Source organism: Sinohyriopsis cumingii, chromosome 14, assembly GCF_028554795.1.
Source record: "Sinohyriopsis cumingii isolate HCF-2022 chromosome 14, ASM2855479v2, whole genome shotgun sequence".
NCBI classification, from domain to species: domain Eukaryota; kingdom Metazoa; phylum Mollusca; class Bivalvia; order Unionida; family Unionidae; genus Sinohyriopsis; species Sinohyriopsis cumingii.
Genome location: NC_142974.1, coordinates 49,387,310 through 49,410,490, shown reverse-complemented (window position 1 = coordinate 49,410,490; position 23,181 = coordinate 49,387,310). Strand labels below are relative to the sequence as shown.

The following is a 23,181-nucleotide window of genomic DNA, read 5'->3' as shown; positions in this document are numbered from 1 at the left end:
TGTAAGATTGGATACCGGTTTTCATAAATATTAATTGAAGATTCCAATACATAAATCATATACATGTACACTGTATAAGATACAGTATTTAATTCCTAACGTGGATGAACCTAATTGCGAGAAAGTGTCCCATATATAAAAGGGTTTGTCAGATTCACTGCTGCTTTGTGTGTGTGTGTGAGATGCGGATACTAAACGATTTCTTATAATCACCATTGCTATGTGTGTGTGTGTGTGTGTGTGTGTGAGAGAGAGAGAGAGAGAGAGAGAGAGAATACGTAAATACTTTATGGGTCACAGCTGATATAATATTTATTACCAGGGCAGAAAATCAGTTTATACATCCTAACAAAAAATTTACAACTGCAGCTCGTTTAGTCTGTACGTGTAAAATCGTATGTGCGCTGATTTCACAAATCTTAATGAGAAAGAGAGAAGCAGGGAAAGAGATATGGACACGTGCTTTCATATAAAATGCATGAGAAGAAAAAATACATTTATATTCGAATCATATCAGCATAAAGAGAATTTTTCATGGCGAGGCAATGGTAACAATGTACTAGTTCTGTTTCGTTTGTGTTGAATTTCTTTCCAAAATTGTTAATATAGGAAAATTACTGTAGAATTGATGTCCCACACGTTTTGTTAGTTCTGATTCTATAATTGTTAACAAAGGGAAAGTATTCTTCAAGTGGTTTTTAGTATGGATGTTAGCAGTGGTTCTCGCTGTGGATTTCCGCTTCTGTTGCGATGAACTGCAGCAATCGGGTCACAAATACTACTTCAGGTCCAGTAGTCTCGAATGTACAACCATGCTATTTCTAGGGTAGTTTTCTCTCTCTCTCCTTTTGGTTGTGATGCTAGAGTTAGTTTTTGGCATTCTTAATGTTGATTTAGGGGTAAAACTGTTTATTGTTTAGTTGTCTGTCTGTATTTCGGTGACGGTGTACAGTAGTTAATAAGGCATGGGTGATGATTTGGTATTGAGCTATGTGAGTCATTGCACGGCGCTTTGTGTATACACCAGCAGCTCCAAAATAAAAATGCTGAATCAGGTATGAGAAGAACGTGTCTTTAAAGGTACTTGAAAATAAGATATGGTGTATTACCGATTTGGACACAATGAAAAGCTTCTACGATGTTCTAGACATTCTGGTTTTACCGTAGGGTTGACCCTCATACAGGAATCTGTTTTGCGTCTCAAGTTAATGTATAACCTATGTCTATAGAGAATTTAGTCTGTCGGGCTTCTAAACACATGGACGTAAGGTTTTATTATTCTGGTTTGACCAGTTGAATTATATTTTAACTTTTCTTCAAACTGTTTGGATTCTAAAAGATTAATTCGTTTATATGGGAATATTTGAGTGCTCATAAAGATTTATTGGACAAAGACATTTATTTAAATTTTATTCAGAATTCAAACTCCGTAATAGTATTGTTTGTGGATCAACAAATAACTGTAGACACGTCAGTACTACACGGGCTATAGCAAATGTCGTCGCCTTTCATATTGGATTTTCGTCAGTATTCCAACTCAAATTCATTGGAACATTGTATTATTAGGATTAATAATCTACAGTTTTGGCATTATTCTTGGATGATTTTGATTGTTAAAACCGTAAGTTTTTTTTTTCGATTTTTACCTTGTTTTTCTAAGGAAATAAATTATTTGTTAAATTTTACAAAGTCTCTTGTCTTCACTTTTCTTTGTTACTGTTTATGAGAGTCTAAACACGTAACAAAGAAATTGGGTTGCTCTTTCTCGGGATATGTGGATTTCGGCTAAAATATTTCAGAAACCTTTTTTTTTTTTTGGAAATGTGAAATCCCCTAGTGTTTGAAATCTTTTAAAAATCTCAAGTTTAATTTTTTACAATCTTGATATTTTTTGTGAAATCAGCAAGCTTTTTCGACAATGTCATCAAAAGTGGAAATCTTTTTTTCATGTCCTACCCAGGAACAATTAGATGTTTTGAAAAAGGATGAACTAATTTAACTTGCCAGAAAACACGATCTTTCCGAGGGAAAAGCTCCCTTAACTAATATAAAAAATGGTCAGTATTTGGTAACATAAATAACCATTTGGATATTAAAAATACGCTTTGGTTTCGAGCAGTTAGTCTGTAGCAGAATCTGATATAAATGTAAAGGAATTATAATTAAAATACAAGATCGAATTGGAGTTGAGGAAGCTGTAACTTCAGAAAAATAAATAAAACGAATGCAGTTGCAATTGCAATACAAGAAAGAAAAAGAACAAATGAAATTGGAGAAAGAGAAAGAACAAATGTTATTACAAAAGAAGAAAAAGAAATGCAGTTATAATTTGAGAAAGAGGAGAGAGACAAGAAAGAGAGAAAGTCAAATGCAGTTGCAAGAAAAACAAATGCAATAAGATAAGGAAGAAAGAAAGAGGGAATATCAGTGTAGAATAAAAGAAATGGAGCTGGCAAGTGAAAAGCACGTTCCCACTTCAAATAGCAATTTAAGTTTTGATGTCGCAAAGAATATTTGGCTAGTGCCCCTTTTTGGACAAAAAGATGTAGAAACAATATTTTCTTTATTTTGAAAAAGTTGCTGAAATTTGCAATGGCCAAGGGAGCATTGGATTCGATGATGTAATGTGTACCTATTGGTATAGCTAGTGGTATTTACCATTCACTGTCAGTTCAACAAAGTGGTGACTATTATATGATTAAGGAATGCATCTTAAGGGTTGTGAGAGAGTCACTGAAGCTGATCGGCAAAATTCAGAAACTATAAAAAGAAGCTAACAAACTCATGTCGAATTTGCTAGAGAAAAAGAGCAGTTATTTGATAGATGGTGCTTAGCCCCGAAAGTTGAACAAGATTATGAAAGTCTCATAAACAACTTGTATTACTTTAAGAGTTCAAGAACTGTGTCCATAGTGACATTAAGACTTATCTTAAACTAAATACAAAAGGTTTTAACATAGGTCACTTAAATGTACAAGGTATAGTGGGAAAGATAGACCAGATTAAGTTAATGTTGTCTTCCAAGGAAAATAATATACATGTTTTAGGACTCACTGAAACCAAATTAAATGCTAACCACAATGATGATCTATTTCACTGTCAAGGCTACAATAAACCATTACGTAGGGACAGAGAGACAGCGGGGGCGGGGGGGGGGGGGGGCGGGGGATCTTGTTGTATACATAAGGGAACATGTAAATGTAAAAAGGCGACTTGACTTGGAGTCACATGAAATTGAGAGTATCTGGGTGGAAATTTTTCAAAATAGTGCAAAATCATTCTTAGCTGGTTTCATTTATAGGCCACCTTCCTCCAAAGCATTTTGGAATGTTAACTTTTTGAAACAAATGGAAAATGTTCTAGCACATGAGAAAGAAACATATATACTCGGAGATATAAATAAGGACCTTCTCAATACTCAAATAAGGAACAACTGGATGGAATTTATTGAATCGTTAGGCCTAGACCAGCTGGTAAATGAACCTACAAGGGTAAAAGAAAAATCGAGCACTCTTATTGATCACATTTATACCAACCTACCAGACAATATGGCTTGTGCTAATGTACCGAATGTTGGTCTTAGTGACCACTATCCTACTTTTTTGACAAGAAAGGTTAAATGCAAGAAAAATAAGAAAAATACACATAAAACGATCACTTACAGATCGTTCAAAATTTTTAATGAAGAACAATTTCTCAATGACCTATATAAAGTTCCATGGAATATGATCCAAAATTTGGATGACATAGATGAAGCCATGAGGGTGTGGACTGACTTATTCATGGATGTAGTATCTAAGCATGCACCACTGAAAGTACATCGAGTAAAGACTGAAATTCAACCTAATTGGCTTACTACTGAAATCCTAGATGCTATGAAAACACGAGACAAATTCAAGGCTATGGAAAACCATGCACAATATAAAGTATGGAGAAATAAAATAACAAGTATGATTAAAAAAGCTATAAAAAAAAAACTTATTATCAAGCATTGCTTGAAAACAAAAAGAGCAACACAAACTCCATTTGGAAAGTCTTCAATGAACTCACTGGAGGAACGCACAAACAACAGACAAATAAAATTCACTCTCTTCTGGTAAATGACACCATAGTCACTGATGAAACTGACATTGCAAATGTTTTCAATGATTTTTTTCACCACAAAATTAAAAGATAGACAACAACTTAAATGAACTGAAAAAGCAAAAGGAGGTATGTTTCTCTATCCCACCAGTGTCAAAAAACTTTGTTAAAAAATGTCTCAGTGAACTTGATACCAAGAAAGCTACAGGACTTGATCAGATTGGTCCACGACTCATTAAATCTTTTGCATTTGCTATTGTAGATAGCATAACATTCATAATTAATTTAAGTATTGCAACCTCAACTGTCCCCAAAATATGGAAAACTGCAAAATTAACTCCTATTCACAAATCTGGTTCTGAGGATGATGCTGATAACTACCGACCAATCTCAATACTACCAAACTTGTCAAAATTGATTGAAAAACATGTCCATGACTCATTCATGTCATATTTAACCAAACACTTGCCGTTACACCCTAATCAATCAGGCTTTAGACAGAACCATTCCTGTGAGACTGCCTTGATCACCCTAACTGATAAATGGCTTCAAGCACTTGACCAAGGTAGAATAATAGAAACTGTATTTGTACATTTCAGGAAAGCTTTTGACATGGTGGATCATTAAATCCTTTTGAAGAAACTGAAAATCTACCAGTGTGATGAAAGAACAATTAGATGGTTTACTTCTTACTTAAATGAGAGAACACAACATGTTTACATAAATAATGTTCTGTCTGAACCTGAAACAATTAGATATGGAGTACCACAAGGCTCAATTCTAGGTCCACTACTATTCATTTTATTTATTAATGACCTACCACTTTTGCTAAGAGACTCAATATCATCTACAGATCTCTATGCAGATGACACAACATTGTTAGACATCCAAAACACAAAGCATGAGCTCCGAAATTTCTTTACAGAATGCACTAAACAAACTGGAAAACTGGTGCACATGTAATGGCATGGTGGTAAATACTGGTAAAACTAAAATATTACTTATCTCAACACGGCAAAGAAGGACAAATCTTGATAGTGATGAACTATGTCTGACATGGAAGGATACAAATCTGCAAATGGTCTGTCATGATAGACTGCTTGGTGTTCTGGTAGATAATAACCTATCATGGACTGAACATATCAAACATATCAGTAAAAAACGTCAATTCAATTTTATGGCTTCTCAGTAGGATAAGACATTTTCTCCCTGAAAGGCACATAAAACTATTTTATAACAGTTACATACAACCCTATTTGGACTACTGTAGTACAGTATGGGGTAATTCAAATGATAAAAACAGAGCAAAAGCTGGCACATCTTCAAAAAAAGAGCATTTGGGCTAATATCAATCCAGAAAGAAAGCAAGGAAAGTTTAGCCGGTAGGTTACAAATATTACCTATTAAAGACCGAATCTGTTTGAAAAAAGCCAAATTAATGTACAGGATATCTCATAATAGTGCTCCTGAATATTTACAATCACTATTCCAGTATAGGCTACCTGGTAATACTCCCCACCTGCGATCCATGTCTACCACACAGTATAAAATTCCCAAGCCAAATAAGGAGTTATTTACAAAAAGTTTCCAATACTCTGGAACTCTGCTCTGGAATAGTATTCCATTTGAGATTAGAAATGCACACTCTATTTCCTTCTTCCAAACCCAATATATCCAGTGGCTTCAGAGATGCAGCTTAAATAAGTAAATTCCTTTGTATGAGGGCCTCAAGGTAGATTAGTTTTTAGCTAATTGTGTTACCCTCTTTAAACAAGGTCATTATTATTATTATTATTATTATTACTATCTTGACGAGCATAAGATAGAAACCTTGGAAAATGCTGCTCGTGCTGCTGATGAGTATACTTTTACTCATACAGTTCCTTTTGTACATAAGACTTCCACTCAACTGTCTTCTGGAGAACATCATTTGAGCCTAATAGAAGCCCTTCTAAATCTCAAACTAGCACAACTTTTAAAAATCAAGCTTCAGATAAGCGTGATCAAAGATTCTTGTCTCTTCCTACATGTACCTATTGCAAGAAGAAAGGACACGTTATTTCTGATTGCTGCAAATTGAAAAATAGGAATCAGAATTAAGACATATATTCTAAATGCTCTTATTTCTAAGAGGTCAAGGTCAGTGTCATGTATTGAAAGCAATACATGTTTTGGGTTTAATATACCATAGTCTGATTTATTATGGAGAATTATGAACAATTCTTTTCGAAGGGGTCTATATCACTCTTGGGTGATTTCTATACCTATTAAAATTTAAAGGGTCACATGCGCTTCTAAGAGTCTTGTATTGTCAGATACTTTGCTTTTTCTGAGAAGTCCTCTTCTAATGAGAATGTTCTAATTCAAGGAGTAGAGTATGGCTTTGTCAATGTTCCTCTCCATTGTGTAAATTTGTCATCAGACTAAGTCACAGGACTAATGACATTCGACACTGTGTCTGTTTTACCCGTTGAGGGCAATCATTTATTACTAGGCAACGACATAGCTGGAGACAAGGTTGTGGCTAATCAATTAGTAACTGACAAGCTTTGTTTGGATCAGAACGTTAATTAATTTAAAATAGAATTCCCAGATTTATATCCAGCTTGTGCAGTTACCAGATCTTTGGCAAAGAATGCACTTGAGAATGGCGATGATAGGGAAAGTAATCATTTAACTGAGACATGTACTGGTCAGGCTTTTGATGAGGTCACTTTCACTCCTTGTTTGGATCAGTCAGAAGGTTTTGAATACAGTGATCCTCTTTTACCTACTCATTCTCTTTATTCTAATCAGGGTGACAAACGACAATCATTTGTCGAACAAGAAAAAGATCCTGAGATCTCCTGTTTGTTTCAAAAGGTCATTATTGAAACTGAAGTCACTGAAGTTCCTGTCTGTTATTTCCTTAAAAATGGAATTCTTAGGAGAATATGGAGACCTCCACAGGTACCTGCTGGTCAGTGAACAATCAAATTGTAGTTCCAAATTCTTACAGACAGGAAATACTTAGTCTGGCCCATAAAATGCCTTTGGTTGGTCATTTAGGGATTAATAAGACTTATCACAGGATCTTAACATATTTATTGGCCAAAAATCAAAAGTGAAGTTGGTAAATAATGTAGATCTTGTCATACTTGTTAAATGGTAGGAAAACCCAATCAAAAAATACCTAAGGCTGATCTGCAACCTATTCATGCATTTGGCGAACAATTTAGTAAAATTATTGTAGAATGTGTTGGTCCATTACCTAAGACCAAGTCAGGTAACCAATACTTGTTTACCATTGTGTGCGTCAACAAGGTTTACAGAGGCATATTAAATCTAAAACAATAGTAAAAGCTTTGATAAAGGTTTTTACTCAATGTGGCCTTCCCAGATCAGTCCAATCTGATTAAAGTTCAAATTTCATGTCTGGAATTTTCCAGCTGGCTATGTACGAATTAGGCATCCAATAATTAACAAATTTTGACTTTCACCATGGCAGCCAAGGGGCATTAGAAAAATTTCATCAGACTTTTTGATTCGATCATATTATTTTGATATGGGTAAAGATTGGAATAAAGACATTCATTTACTGTTGTTATTTGTTAGGGAATCAGTTCAAGAATTTTTGGGCTTCTGTCCCTTTGAACTAGTTTTTGGACACTCTGTGCGTGGACCATGAAAGTTGTTGGAAAAGAAACTTCTTTCTAATGAAGATGATACTGAAATTAATCTTCTTCATTATGTTTCCAATTTTAAGTATAAGTTGTCAAAGGTTTATGCGGTTGCAAGAGCAAATCTGCACTCTACTCAATAATAAATGAAGTCGAGATATGATAACAACTCAAACGAAAGTTTCAGCCTGGTGATAGAGTCCTGGCTCTCTTGCCCGTACCACAACATCGTCTTCAGGCCAAGTATTATGGTTCCTACACAGTTCACAGGAAAGTAAATGATTTAAATTACATCCTAAATACTCCTTGGAGGCGAAAAGAAAAACAGTTTTGCCACATAAGCACGCTCAAGGTGTATATTGAAAGAGATAGCCAGGTTAAACATGCAATCCATTTAGTTGTACCTGACCCACTCAGTGAAGATTTAATTGAAGTAGAATCATCGGATTCTACTGATATTGGAGTGACAAATCTTCGGAATTCAGAAATTATGAACGATCTGGACCACAAACTGTCACATTTGCAAAAGCAAGAACTAAATGACTTTAAACAGTTATTATTTGAATATGAGCACTTATTTCCAGACGTTCCTACAAGAACAAACAAAATTTTCAATGACGTTGAAACTATAAATTCTAAACCTGTGAAACAACACCCTTACACGACTAACCCTCACAAACAGGAATACTTGAAAAACGAAATTCAGTATTTGCTGAATAATGATTTCATAGAGCCCTGTAAAAGTGATTAGAGTTCACCATGCATACTTGTTTCGAAACAAGGTAAAACATTCCGTATGTGCACTGATTATAGGAAGGTGAACAGTGTGATAAAAACAGATTCATTTCCACTACCAAGAATCGATGACTGTATTGATAAGATCGGAAATGCCAAGTATGTCACCAAATTTGACCTTCTCACAGAATTTTGGCAAATTCCACTAATGGAAAGAGCAAAGAAGATTTCGGCATTCGTGACTCCAGATGGACTTTATCAGTTTAAAGTGATGCCATTTGGGATGAAGGGGTTGCCAAGTATTTTTCGCTGTCTCGTGAATATGATCACCTCTGTCTAAACAATTCTGATGCTTGCATCAATGATGTCATCATCTACAACGACACCTGGAAGGAACATTTACCAACAATTCGGAAATTCTTTGACAGACTCACATATGCAAGTTTGAGAATTAATTTATCCAAAAGTGAGTTCTACCATGTTGGTGTAACTTTTTTAGGGCATATCGTGGGACATGGACAAGTAAAATGTATAGATGCTAAGGTCAACGCCTATCTGAATTCCCTGTGCCTGTTAATAAAAAGCAACTGATGCGATTTTGGTATGGCTCGGTAATTGCTGAACCCCTGACAAATGTATTGAGTAAACAAAACAAGTTGCTTTGGACTAAAATAGGTCACGAGGCTTTAGATAAGTTAAAAGCCACACTTAAAATCGCGACAATTCTTACAGCTCCAAATTTCAGCCAATCATTTAAACCGTTGATGCGATCGATGTTGGCACTGAAGCAGTTCTGAGTCAAGAATACGAAAATAGTGTTGATCATCCGTGTGCTATTTTGCAAGGAAATTAAATAAGAAACCAAATAAATTATTCAACAATCGAGAAAGATGTTTGGCTTTGACATTGGCATTACATCTTGAAGTTTACATTAGTTCAGCTACTTCTTCGATTATTGACCACGACTCCCTTACTTTCATCGGCAAGATGAAAAATAAGAATTAAAGACTACTAAGCCTGAGTGTGTTGTTACAGTAATATGATATTGACATCAGGCACATCAAAGGGAAAAATAATTTAATAGCAGATGCACTTTCCCGTGTAAAGAAACGTATTACTTCATGTACATTGTGTATAATTCAAAAGAGTTATCTTATGTCTTTTTAACCTCGTGTATAATTAATCTATGGTAAAAAGAAAGCTTTGTTATATAAATCTTTCTTTTTCTGTATGGGGGAAGTGTTATGTACATTGGATTTAATTTAAATTTGATTTAATTTATTGTCTATTTTTAAGTTTAAAGATTTTTTCGCTACATGTTAAAGCGGTGTAATTTTGTTACTGGAATTTGATATTTTCCAGACATTAGTATGACCTGTCCGTTTAGTCGTAAATACATAATGATGACATAGTTCCTGACCTTGATTCAAAATTAATAATAGTTCGAGTAAACAACTTCTTTTTATAATTATTAATGACTCTTTTAAAGGATGTAATCGTTGCTGACCAGGACTACATAACTTTAGACGTAAATAGCTTCTACGATGTTCTAGACATTCTGGTTTTTATCAGAGGGTTGACCCTCATCCAGGAATCTGTTTGCATCTGAAGTTAATGCATAACCTTTGTCTATAGAGAATTTAGTCAGTCGGGCTTCTAAACACTTGGACGTAAGGAGTATTTTTCTGTTGTGAACAGTCGAGTTATATTTTAAATTTACTTCAAACTATTTGGATTCTCAAAGGTTAATTCGTTTCTCTGAGAATATTTGGGTGCTCATACAGAATTCTAGGACAAAGACATTTATTTAAATTTTATCCAGGTTCAAACTCAGAATATTTTTTTGTGTATCAACAAAGAACTGTAGACACATCAGTACTACACTAGCTTTAACATACGTCATCACCATCTATTTTGGATTTTCGTCGGGGCTCGAACTCAAATTCATTGGAACATTTTATTATTAAGACAAATAATCTATAGTTTTTTTGGATTATTCTTGGATTATGTTTTGGATTTAATTCATAAATCCGTAAGTTCTTTTTCCCCATTTTTACCTTGCTTTTCTAGGGAAATAAATTATTTAGTGAATTTTACAAAGCTTGTTGTCTTCACTTTTTCTTTGCTGATGTTTATGTGAGCCTAAACACGTGACACGTTTACTCAATGCCGTACAGCCCGGATGCTTGAAAAAACTTATTCACGATGGTCTGTAGATTGTCGCTCTTGTGTGCCATAAGTGCACAGTCATCTGTACACATATTTTTGAGAAGTAGCCTTTCCAGTGTTTCTGTTTCTGCAGAGAGCCGACACAAGCCAATCAGGGATCCATCAAGGCGATAGTTCATGAGGTAGACTCCAATGTCTAGGTCCTTCACTCCATGGATTAGGACTTCGGTGAAGAAGAGGTTGAACAAAAGATGTGTACACACTCCCTTTCTTCAATCCGATCGACACGCCAAAGTTATCTGAGTAGTCCACATTTGATAAGACCTCTCCTGTCATGTCGTGATGGAACAATTGGAAAAGGGTGGTCAACTTTCTGGGGCAGCCAAGTTTTCCAAGCACAAGCTACATGGCTTCTCTCGAGCAGATCCACTTGCCTCACTACGGTCACTCAAGCATATCAGATGGCAAAAAGAAGTGTCCAACTTAGAACTCCCCAGCAGGGCCTGTGTTCCAAGAATTGAGAGACGGTGTCTGAAAGCCCAGGTAAGATGGTCTGGTCACATAATTCGGATGGAGGAGACTAGAATACCGAAAGAGCTTTTCTATGGTGAGCTCAAGCAAGGAAAGCGTAAAAGCGCACTCCCCAGGAAAAGGTAAAATGACAATCTTAAGTGTAACCGGAAATGGTGCGCAATCCGACAAAGGGAGCTGGAAGCCTCGTCCATAGACTGGTCTATCTGGAACACGCACATTGCAAAGGCTGTCGAATTAGTGGGATGACCGCCACCAATGCACCACAGACACGAAAGAAAAATGGCACATCAAAGCATTCAGACCATCACGTCTACAAACTTCGCATGCCCAACCTGTAACATTCTGTGTGGATCCAGCATTGGGCTCAGGAGCCGCATACCTAGTCGCCGTGGTCTGTACAACTAGCGTTATCATGGGACACGATGGATAAGCAAAGAAGAAGTATCCCTTATATCAATAATATTTTTTCTACCACGTGATACACTGTATTATTCAAATAGTACAAACTGTTTTCATGAAAATACTAAGAAAAGTTGTACAATAAGAATTTCATTTCATAAACATTCATAGAAACTTCAATCGGAACAATCTCACCAATGATGTTAACAGTTAGTTATAATATCTGAACTTGCTTGGATTTAGACGAGGTTGTTAACATCGATGACGTAAATGTCCCTATTCCACGTTACACGCACATGAATGGAAAAAAGACCTGAATTAGTATAAAGCAATGAAGATCTTGTAGAATATCATTTTTTCAGAGAGCAGTATGGGAGACGGTCCTCTTCTAATTATAATTCTCTTTGAATAAGACTCATTTTACAAAGAGATCAACGGAGATGGGCTCCGTGGCGTTATTCAAGGATTATTCAGAAGAAAACTCGAAAAAGCTATACACAGGACACACATTTGTGTCTGGATCAGCAGCATGGTTATAACAAACCAACTCCTTCCAATGTACCACTGACCACCACAATCAACGCGATCTAATTATACATCAAACCAACAAAGATTTATGAAAAATCCGGGGTATTTGTACAAACTGGATTTACAGATGCAGAAATTGTTGTTGTTGTTTTTGTGTTTAACGCCATTTTCAGCACACAATAGACTATACATGGCGGCCAGTATTAATGGTGGAGGAAGAACTCGGGAAAACCCCGGAAAGAACCACCGACCTATGAGAAGCTACTGCCAAGCTTTCTCACATACCGACATTGGCTGAATCCGAGACTCGAACCCACGCAGGCAGAGGTGAGATGGCAGTGATCCGTAACGGAGAGCGCTTTAGACCACTCGGCCACTCGGGGCCCCTGATGCAGAAATAGAAAAATCTTTATGATGCAGAAGATCAGTCAGATTTTGTTATGCTGGTGGATATCGATGCTCTACTGCGGTATGATATTGTTTGTCCTAGGTGATAGTAAAGAATGGTTTTACAAAGATGTAATAGGTTGGGTCGCCATGACGTCACGAGCTTAGCGACCTACTTTCCGCCATATTACGGAGGTGAAAACAATTGCTTAGTAACAGTACGGTAGCGTTAGTTATGTTCGATATTGCAAACAGTTTTTGTTCACCTATATTTTGTTTATTATTTATGTTTTCTGTTCAGAAGTGTTGCATAGTCTTCTGTACAAGCAGGATTTAAAACCATGAATGTGTGTCTGTCGAATATTTTTATAGACGTAATATATTTTAGGTTGATAAGGCAGGCAGTGATGTGTACGTGTCACGTACATGTGTACACGACAATATACGCCAGTTAGAGTCAGGGCAGTTTGAAGGCTGTGTTTGTTATATAGTTTGTATATTGTACACATTTCTTTTACAAAATGACGAATATAAATGCAAGGATCATAAGGTCAGTTGGCCATTTTTGCAATGTCTTACTGTTACAAAGAGACGCTGGAGAGCGATGCTAATGCACGATATTTACAGAAACTTAAAGTTGTGGAAATCAAAGATTGTCCTTATACATTTCCAGCAGATATTTGGGTAAATAAACCAACAAAATGGCCTGAAGTGATTTGGCCTGATGTTTACAACTATCTTACAGATACACCTGGTAAGTTTATTTTTAACAAAATATTTTATTTAAGTAATTGTACACCTTTTTCTTAAGCATATTTTCTTTTTCTTTAATCAAACTATGTCAAAATCTGTCATTTTCAATAGGTATTACTTGTGATCCTAATTTTTTTCTAAAGTTTTCATTAATTGATATTTTTCCATTATTATTATTATTCTTTAATTGTCCTATTAAACCATAATTAAAAAGCACTAAGAATTGTGTATTTTTCAACCTATGTACATTTATCCACACTGCATTTGTAATATTTTTAATCACCTGTTTTTGCTAGGAGTGCATACCAAAGAGTCAATCAAAAACTACAGAAGTCTTGAGGCACACAACTTTTTTCTATCAGGATGGGTGCAAACAGTATATTATATGCAGCCTGAGAAAAGCACAAATTTTGTGTTGAAGGCCGATGTCAAGCCATCATGGAGAGTGACAGATGAACCTCATCATCCATGGGTTGCTGTTGCCAATGAAGGAAGGGTCATTGCAGCACATTGTGATTTAATGGCAGGGTAAGCATTTTTTTTAAATGTTATATAAACATTAGATTAGTCATATTCTAGTTTGGTAATACTTGTGTAGTAATCAAACTGATAGCCATTAAAGTATTATTTTAGTCCATTTATTATTATCGTTTAAAACTTTAATGGTTTGCAAATATTTACACTGCAGCTTTCTCATCATTTCAAATAAACAACAGAGGTTTATATATTCTGCTTTGCTACTGAATCATGGTATGATACAATCTATGTGTACATTTTGTTAAATTTTTCGGGCTGGGAGGGTCATGTTCTCATGTTGATGCCCTTCTTTTCAAAATAGAACTGCAGTTCGCAATGGATACACACGGCCAGCATGCACATAGAAACCATGCGAATGGAATAAATGTTTTGTTAAGTCTGTAACACCAGCACCAGTTACATCAATTAAATTTTACAAGGATAAAGCAAAGAATAGGCTAAGAGAAAGTATTTGCACACGAAAGCCAACAACTCCAACACCACTAGTTTCAGAACAGCTGGGATTCATTCAGAGCTTAGAGAGCTGCCTAAACAAGCCTATTGGACTAAGCACATTCAAAGAAACAGCTTGGATTCATTCAGAGCTTAGAGAGCTGCCTACACAAGCCTATTGGACTAAGCACATTCAAAGAAACAGCTCATCACTTTGCAAGTAAAGACAAACAAATGTCAGTAAGACGCTTGCCAATGCCCCTGATATCTTTATACAACCCAGGCTGCATTAATCTTACAAAAGAAGAATTAGTGGAAAAGTGTAAACAAGTATTGCCAACTGTGTTAGTCAGTGCCAGTGAAAAGGAGTACTTAATGGAGTGCACCAAAAATCAGTCAAATTCATTGGTATGGCACGAGCAAAGAACCGGTAGAATAACAGCATCTGTGGCATATAGTGTACTGCACACCAATATGGACTGTCCTGCTCTTTCACTAATTAAAAAAAATTTGCAACCCTGTACAGCAAGAACTGAAAAGTAAGCCAGTGCAATGGGGGCGTTTGCATGAAGCTACTGCTCTTCAACACTACACAGCTGCCATATCTATACAACATCAAGATGTGAAAATTACAAGGACAGGATTAGGTTTGTGTATGGATAAATGGTTTATCGGTGCTTCTCCAGAAGCTCTATTTTCGTGTTCATGTTGTGGCAATGCTGTTGTGGAGATAAAATGTCCATATACATTAAAGGATGCCAATGTAGATGAAATCATCAGTGCTATTAACTATTGTCTTGCGTCAAACTATGAATTGAAGAAAGACCACAACTACTATGCACAGCTCCAGCTTCAAATGTACGTGTTCCAGAACACATTCTGCCACATTGTTGTGTGGACCAATAAAGCATGTGTTATCAGTGTGGTCAACAAAGACCAACATTTCATTGATAACATGGTGAAAAAACTTGAGTTTTCTGGATTGAACACTGCCTGCCAGATTTACTGACACGAAGACAGAGGAAGGCTGAAACCATAGCACAGACAGCATCAGCCAATACTTCAGAAGACAATGGAGTCTTCTGCTACTGTCAAAAAACCTGGAATACAGATGATAGAGATGACATGGTAGGGTGTGATGGGGCAAACTGCAAGTTTAAGCGGGTGCATCTCACTTGTGCCAAGATTAAATGCCCTCCTAAAGGAACTTGGTACTGCAAAGATTGCAAAAGGAAAAAACGCAAAAAATGAATTTTTTATGATTTAATGAAACTCATGCATTATTTGTCATCTTTATGTCATACTATTATGCATTTATATAATGAACATTAAAATTTATAAATATATGGAAAAAAATTAGGTATAAAAGGCACTTTTTATGATTGCAACTAAACATTTTTAACACAGTAGCTAAGTTTGACCATTTAAATATATCATTCTGTACGTGAAAATTGAAACGTATTGTGCATGCTAAAACACAATTGTGACATTACCTAAAAATGTTTCCATTAATAAAATTGTTAACTGACTACATAAACAGAAAGTATTTAGCTTTTCTTCCCTCTTGCATCAGAAGTAAGTACAATCCCATCGCCTAGATTTGTAAGAATGGCACATGTACTGACAATTTTATCAACACTTGAAAGCATGTCATTATGTGCTTCTGACTTAATTGAATTCACAAACTGAATTGGCAGAGTCACTTGTAAAATTGAAAATCTTGACTTCATGAGTCCAATCACTCTCTCTATGTGAATTCTAACTGATGATAGTTTTCTAGATTGTTCTACTTCACGGGCAGAAAGCTGTTTTTTTCCCTTTGTAAACGCTGGCAAGATCAACTCTGCAGAACATTCAGTTGCCATATCTTCTTGAATAGTAGAACCCTGTCTATCTGATCCCCGGGGTGATGAAATGCTCTGCTGATATATCCTGATTTGCGTGCTATTTCAATATCTGAAACACGTCCTCCCCAGGCCTTGAACAGAAACACAACTGATCTCAAGGGATTACATGCAACAAGAAACCTCACTGTTGTGTGTATTTTGTAGTTACTGTAGCACTCTGCTTTAGCTTTGTATACTTTTGGGTTTTCAATGAAGATTTCAAAGCAGTCAATTATATTCGTCAAACGGGGAAAGTGAATCTTGAAAACATCAGGTAAAGTTGTAAAAATAGTATCTCAATCTGGCCAGTGAATCATAAAACCAAGCTGAGATTCGATTTGAGTGACCCATTACCAAAATGTATCAATCACAGTACTCTTCCCAAGGTTGCACGGATCAGCCAAATATTCAAATTTTGGATATTGTCTAAATTTGACTAATGTCATGAAATACTGTTCTATAGCAGGTACATTTCCTCGTCTCGTTGAAATAATTTTGGATTCCAAAAACTAAAAAGTTTCATGAAATAAATCTCATGATAAACCTGTGTAAAATTTGCATTTCTTGTCATTTTCCCTTACTAGTTCAATTGAAAGCTGCAGTGTTTTCAGCTTTGCCTCAGTGTCTAAACGCTTTTTGCTAACCACGTTTCTGTCAGATCTCAGGTTGTCAATTTCATCCATGAGCATTTTCCTTTCTGTTTCTTGTAATGGAAGGGCAAATCCAAGCACTTCCTGCTTGTCTTCCACAGGTGTACAATTTACCATTTCACTTGTAACTACGTCATCATTAGCCACCATAACCTCCACACCTGAAATGTTTAAACTGACACTTTCCCCATTCTCCTCTTTTTATTCATATTCAATCTTACGCTTTTTGGTAACATTGTTGTCCTCCACCAAGCCAAATCTCCTCTTCTATGCGGAATTATATCGATTTAAACGCTTGGCTCCCTGTAATGATGAGTCTGCAGTCCTCATATAAATTCTGGGGATATAGTCCGGATGATGTGGAACAGAATTGGGTTTCCCTAAAAAACAATTTAAAAAGGTTATTTAGGAATATTAACCATTTAAAATAACTGTTTAACTAGTTTTACATGTTATCAGATAATGTTCAAATTGTAATATCTTCGTAAAGATTTCATAAATTATAGTTTTCTTCTAAATTCGTATTAAACACTACGTGTGAAAAGAATTAGGTACTTTACGCAACATTCAATGACGCTGACAAGAACAGTTACTGACTTACATTGAGGATAAAATTGGCGATGTCCTGATACCCAAAAAAATAACGAACAATGTATTCCCGCCAAGTTAATTAAGGGCATTTCACAATAATATAAGCAATTTACACACATCATTTTTCAAATCTCGTTTGCCATCCGAGTTTAATATACCTGAGACAAAGTGCTGACTACATATGTAGACATATTTTGCGGTTGGAATCCATTCAGATCCATCGGTATTCTGGCGGCAACACACACGTACCCAGCCAGCCCTTCTCTCTGGATCCTTTGCTGCATCATGAAACTTGAATAATGACAAATTTTCCTTTTGCATATGATGGTTTGTGCACCCACCAACACTGCAAATTTCAGGCATATCTTAAAATGAGTAAATGTCCCCCACACGTTACTCAAGTCACTAGAACAATGGTGGTTGTTTTCACCTTGGCGGTCGTAATCATGCATTGAAAATGCCCGGATGTGAAAAAGTGCCCGGATTCCCGACCCAACCTATACTTAGTGAAGAAATGTTAAGGGATTGGCACAAATCAGGGCAGTCTAATAAAGCACATATTGATAAAATAGATTGGGAATATGCAAATATGCAGCTCAGTCTGAAAAAGCTTTTTGAGCGGTATGCTCTTGAATATCTGAATCATAATCTTACATAAAGAATCACTGAGACAGGACATCCGAACAAGGTGAAATCTAACGCGAAATACTTTCAAAGATCTGTGTTGGAAACTGCAGCTTATTTTGATGAACGTATATTGTCCTCAAGATACTACCCAGATTAGAGGTTTCTGGATCATTTCAAGATCACCAAAGACCAACTGCCCACGTTCAAACTACCCGGGTTGGATATTGATAAAATGCAGCGGGATCTCAATGACATAATTGAAGAACATTTTCCTAAGATCTATGTGATATGGGAGAAAATAAAAGGCCCTCCAAATATTCTCCGACATAACAATGATCACCGGGTACAGTTACTATCAATCCGACGATTTCTGTAAATTTCGTATTTGACGCAGTCAACGGTAGATATACTGCATCTGGATCACAGAAAGGGTAGGTCCAACAGGGATATGTTCTTTACAGCATATCTCCAGGGGTCCCGCATTGTCATTTCTTGTCCACGGCGACTGCTCCTGCTTATTTAAGATGTCATAATCCGACGTTGTCACGAATACATTTCCGTCTGACAACCAAACCACTAATTTACTGGACACGCATGATGAAGAAAGGACTGTTAGTCTGCATGTGCGTGACAGGCCCTGAACGGCCCATCATGCAATGGTCAAAGACCCCCCACCCCCAAAAATAAATAAAACACAGTAGCGCATTTGCCCCTACTAACCAAACATAATAACATTTTTGTTTCGTTAATTTTTTGGGGTACTGGTGACGTTGCTATTCCGACTTGGATTCCAACACAAGTTTGGTTAGCTGTCTTGCACGCCCAGTTACAGCCATTGGAGTTGCATATTGTCAAGACACGTGAGAAACCTTGCCAGTAACTACTCATGGGCCGGTGGTTCTTTCCGGACATTTCCCGGATTCTTCCTCCACCATTTATACTGGCCGCCATGTATAGCCTATCTTGTGCTGCAAAATGGCGTTAAATCCCAGAACAACGACTTGATTGTGGTTGATTACTAAAGACGCCACTCTTTAGTTGAAAAGTTGCAAAACAAACAAGCTACTCTATCATTAACAAAATGAAGCATATATTTTCACAATCAGGGATCCAAGAAACTGTTATAACATATGAAGCTTCATATTTTACATTGTGAGAATTCACTGATTTAAAAAACAATAGGATTTCCCACACAGCGATCTAGTTCTCATTATCTTCAGTCAAATGGCTTGATTGAAAGGACTGTAGGTACCATAAAGAAATTTAAGAAATGCAGACAGGCAGGGAAAGACCCATTACTTAAAATATTTTAGTACTGTACCACAGCGCTTGACATGACATACCCCATCAAATGTATTAATGGGCAGGAACTTGAGATCAACTGTACCCATCAATTCGACACAGGAGACATAATCCCAAAAGCATCTGAAGAAAAAATATGACAGAAACACGAAGCCTTTAAAACCTCTAGAAATAGGCAAGCCCATAAGATTCCATCAAGACCAATGCAAACCATGGTGACTGAAAGATATAGTTAAAAGTCATTCATTGTGTGCACAACAGATGCAGCTGAGTATTGTTGCCAGAGACATACCTACTCAAGACTAACAAAGATACATGTATGCATTTTGACACTATCAAAAAATCAGAAACACTCTCATCGCACATTGGTACCCCAGAAAGTAATCGTCACACACCAGCTGCTAAGATACATCCTGAATCATCAAATACCAAGAAAAGTAAGACAGATAACAAAGCATTGATCCAAGAAATAACAAGAACAACATCATTTATGTAATTAGATCTGTTTAATTTACTACCATGATGTTGAATAGTAATTCATAACTGAATTTATTAGAGAATTGTGTTATAACTTGTACTTGCTTTATCAGTATGTGAATGTATAGTGAATTATGCAGAGTTAGTCACTGTTGGACTTCTGCAAACATAATTAGGTATTTGTATATGTCTTTTATAATTCGTAGGGTTGGGGATGCATAGGATTACTATTGATGATGATAGTTTACTATATCGTGAATATAACAATTAGGGATGTGTATGTATGTATTTGAACTTGCTAATAATATTACTATTATAGCACAAATATTACAAAACAAGGCGTATATGGAATATTTAGAAGTGAGTACATGAGTTGACATGTTAATTTATTCACGATTATTCTGATGACAGGTATATGAGAGTGTGGTGAATTTTCCTAAGATTACAATAAAGAGACAAGAATATACATCCTTTTCATTCCATAGGAAGTTTTCCAGGTGAGTGTTAGAGTTCAATATCCAAAGATTGGAGATGAGGACAGAGACATGGAAAATATGTGGTAGGCATTTATAGTGACATCTAGCAATTCGTGTGCAGATGAAGTGCCAGAAGAAGCATGTGATAAAAAGCACTGAAAGTGTTGGAGGAACAGCATGTTGTATGCACGTACCAAAGAAATGCAAGAGGCACACAAAGATTGACAGATGCATAACAGAGACAACACTGAATGGGAACACTCTCTCTCTCTAATTTCATGTGATGGAATAACTGATTCTATTTCTTCAGAAGAATTTGAAACTGCAATCGAGAATTTTTTTAATGAAATTATTGAATATATTTACTCTATTTTATTAAATCGCTATAGTTTGCACCTTGAGTTATTTATATATCCAGATTGCCAGCATTGCTGACTGGGGGCATAGAGCTATTTAAGTTTGAATTGTCCACCTTTCTCTGGTAATAGAATTAATATTGTAGGAAGCATGCAATATTTTTCATGTATAATTTATCTATAAGTATTGGTTGAGGAAAACTGCTTTTACACATCATCCAGGACAAATTTAAGCAAGCCATTTAGTTCTCTGTATTATTTACATCTTTACAAAAATTAAAAAATATACTTTTCATGTTAATCAGAGGGGTGTTGTTGCATTATAAATATGCATTGTATAACCTACATTCTTCTAAAATAGCATTTCAAGTACAAGGGCAGGAAGTTGCATTGAATTTAAGCAAGCTCAGCGTGCAGTCTAGAATGTTCAATTCCTTGGCCTACATCAACAAATAAACATGTTAGAATACATTGTGTCATTTTAAATTAATTTTTAAATCAATCAATCCTCTCTGCGCCGTCTGGTGCTTGAGGCGACAGCAAGACAGCACCATTTTGGTCTGTCGGCTGCTGTTGTGGGGGCGGTCTACATTGGAATAATAAGTACCATATAAAGCCATGATTAGTGTTCTCATTTGCTGATTCACACTTCAACTGGGACCAAACCTCTTATTACATATTTCACACCCAAATGTTTTCTTTTACAGTATGTGCCTTAATGTGCTCATTCAGAATTCCACTGTGAATAAAACTTTTACTACATAGTTTACACTTATATCGTTTTTCTCCAGTGTGTAACGTCATGTGCATATTCAGATTTCCAACCAACCTAAAGATTTTATCACATAATCCACACTTAAATGGTTTTTCTTCATTATGTATTCTCATATGTGCATTCAGATGTCCACTGTTTCTAAAGCTTTTATCACACATGCCACACTTATATGGTTTTTCTCCAGTATGTATCTTCATGTGCATATTCAGCTCTCCATTCAGCCTAAACATTTTATCACACACTTCACACTTATATGGTTTTTCTCCAGTATGTATCCTCAGGTGCATAATCAAGTTTCCATTCAACCTAAACATTTTCTCACATACTCCACATTTAAATGGTTTTTCGCCATTATGTATCCTCATATGCGTATTCAGATGTCCACTCTGGTTAAACCTTTTATCACACACTTCACACATATATGGTTTTTCTCCAGTATGTATGTTTATATGCATATTCAGCTCTCCATTTGACCTAAACATTTTATCACATATTTGGCACTTAAATGGTTTTTCTCCAGTATGTATCCTCATGTGTACATTCCGATTTCCACTCTGGCTAAATCTTTTATCACACACTTCACACTTATATGGTTTTTCTTCAGACTGTACCTTTACATGCATATTCATCTCTCCATTCAACATAAACCCATCATCACATATTTTATATTTAAACGTTTTTTCTCTAGTATGTATCCGTATGTGCGTATTCAGACCTCCAATGTGGCTAAACCTTTGATCACACACTTCACATTTATATGTTTTTTCCTCAGTATGTATCTTCATGTGCATCTTCAGGTCTCTGTTCAACCTAAACATTTTATCACACACTTCACATTTAAATGTTTTTTCTCCATTATGTATCCTCATGTGGGTATTTAGACTTCCACTCTGGCTAAAACGTTTATTACATACTTCACATTTGTATGGTTTTTTACCATTATGTATCCTCATATGCATGTTCAGATTTCCAATCTGGCTAAAGCTTTTATCACACACTTCACACTTACATGTTTTATCTCCAGTATGTATCTTCATATGCATATTCAGGTCTCTGTTCAACCTAAACATTTTATCACATAAATCACACTTAAATGGTTTTTCACCGTTATGAATCCTGATGTGAGTATTCAGACTTCCACTCTGACTAAACCTTTTATCGCATACTTCACACTTATATGGTTTTTCTCCATTATGTATCCTCTTGTGCGTATTCAGACTTCCACTCTGGCTAAAACTTTTTTCACACACTTCACACTTATATGTTTTTTCTCCAGCAAGTTCCATGATGTGATTATTCCAAAGGCCGATTCAGGTGGAAACTAATCAGTGCTTACAGGGCCAGGCGCGTTAGTAATTAATATATATATATATATATATATATATATATATATATATATATATATATATATATATATATATATATTGAACAAAGTCAATTTTAATCGACAGAAGAAAATTTTATGTTCAATATCATATAAAACTTGTTTAAAAGTTTATTTCCAAATGCTATACTCAGAAGCGTTCGCATGCGTAAATCTAGGTAGGCCCGCCAAAATGATCCAAATCGAACCAATCGTTTGTTAAGGCCGAACCGGAAACTAATGATAGATAAACCTCTCGAGGACTCTTAATTTAGTGATACAAATTTGTATGTGCGTCGTTTACGTGATGTGCCAATAACGTTATGTGGTAAAAACAAGTTATCTGCCTGATGAACATCGTTGGGTGTACTAACATTGAACCGTCCGTACCGAATTTCTTTAGGACGCGGCAGATAAACTTGCCTTATTGTCTGTCGGGCTAACCAATTTGCTGCAACAGTA

At 35.9% G+C, this 23,181-nt stretch overlaps 2 protein-coding genes across 2 annotated transcripts in view; both read right to left on the bottom strand.

Annotated features, from left to right (window-relative positions):
• LOC149783751 (uncharacterized) overlaps nt 1-23,181 on the bottom strand; it is a 63,579-nt gene that overhangs the window by 12,539 nt on the left and 27,859 nt on the right. The window contains exons 2-6 of the mRNA XM_089932899.1: nt 21,267-22,667; nt 19,292-19,395; nt 16,647-16,913; nt 15,317-15,430; nt 10,641-10,869 (exon numbers count right to left, since the gene is read on the bottom strand). Coding sequence (XP_089789025.1) covers nt 10,641-10,869; nt 15,317-15,430; nt 16,647-16,913; nt 19,292-19,395; nt 21,267-22,667 — 2,115 coding nt within the window. The remainder of the gene's footprint in view (nt 1-10,640; nt 10,870-15,316; nt 15,431-16,646; nt 16,914-19,291; nt 19,396-21,266; nt 22,668-23,181) is intronic.
• LOC149783752 (THAP domain-containing protein 7-like) lies at nt 16,901-18,751 on the bottom strand. Its single transcript, XM_089932000.1, has 2 exons — nt 17,502-18,751; nt 16,901-17,132 (listed from the first exon to the last, which is right to left on the bottom strand). Exons 1-2 carry the CDS (start codon nt 17,704-17,706, stop codon nt 17,020-17,022), a joined length of 318 nt encoding a protein of 105 aa, XP_089788126.1. The 5' UTR covers nt 17,707-18,751; the 3' UTR covers nt 16,901-17,019.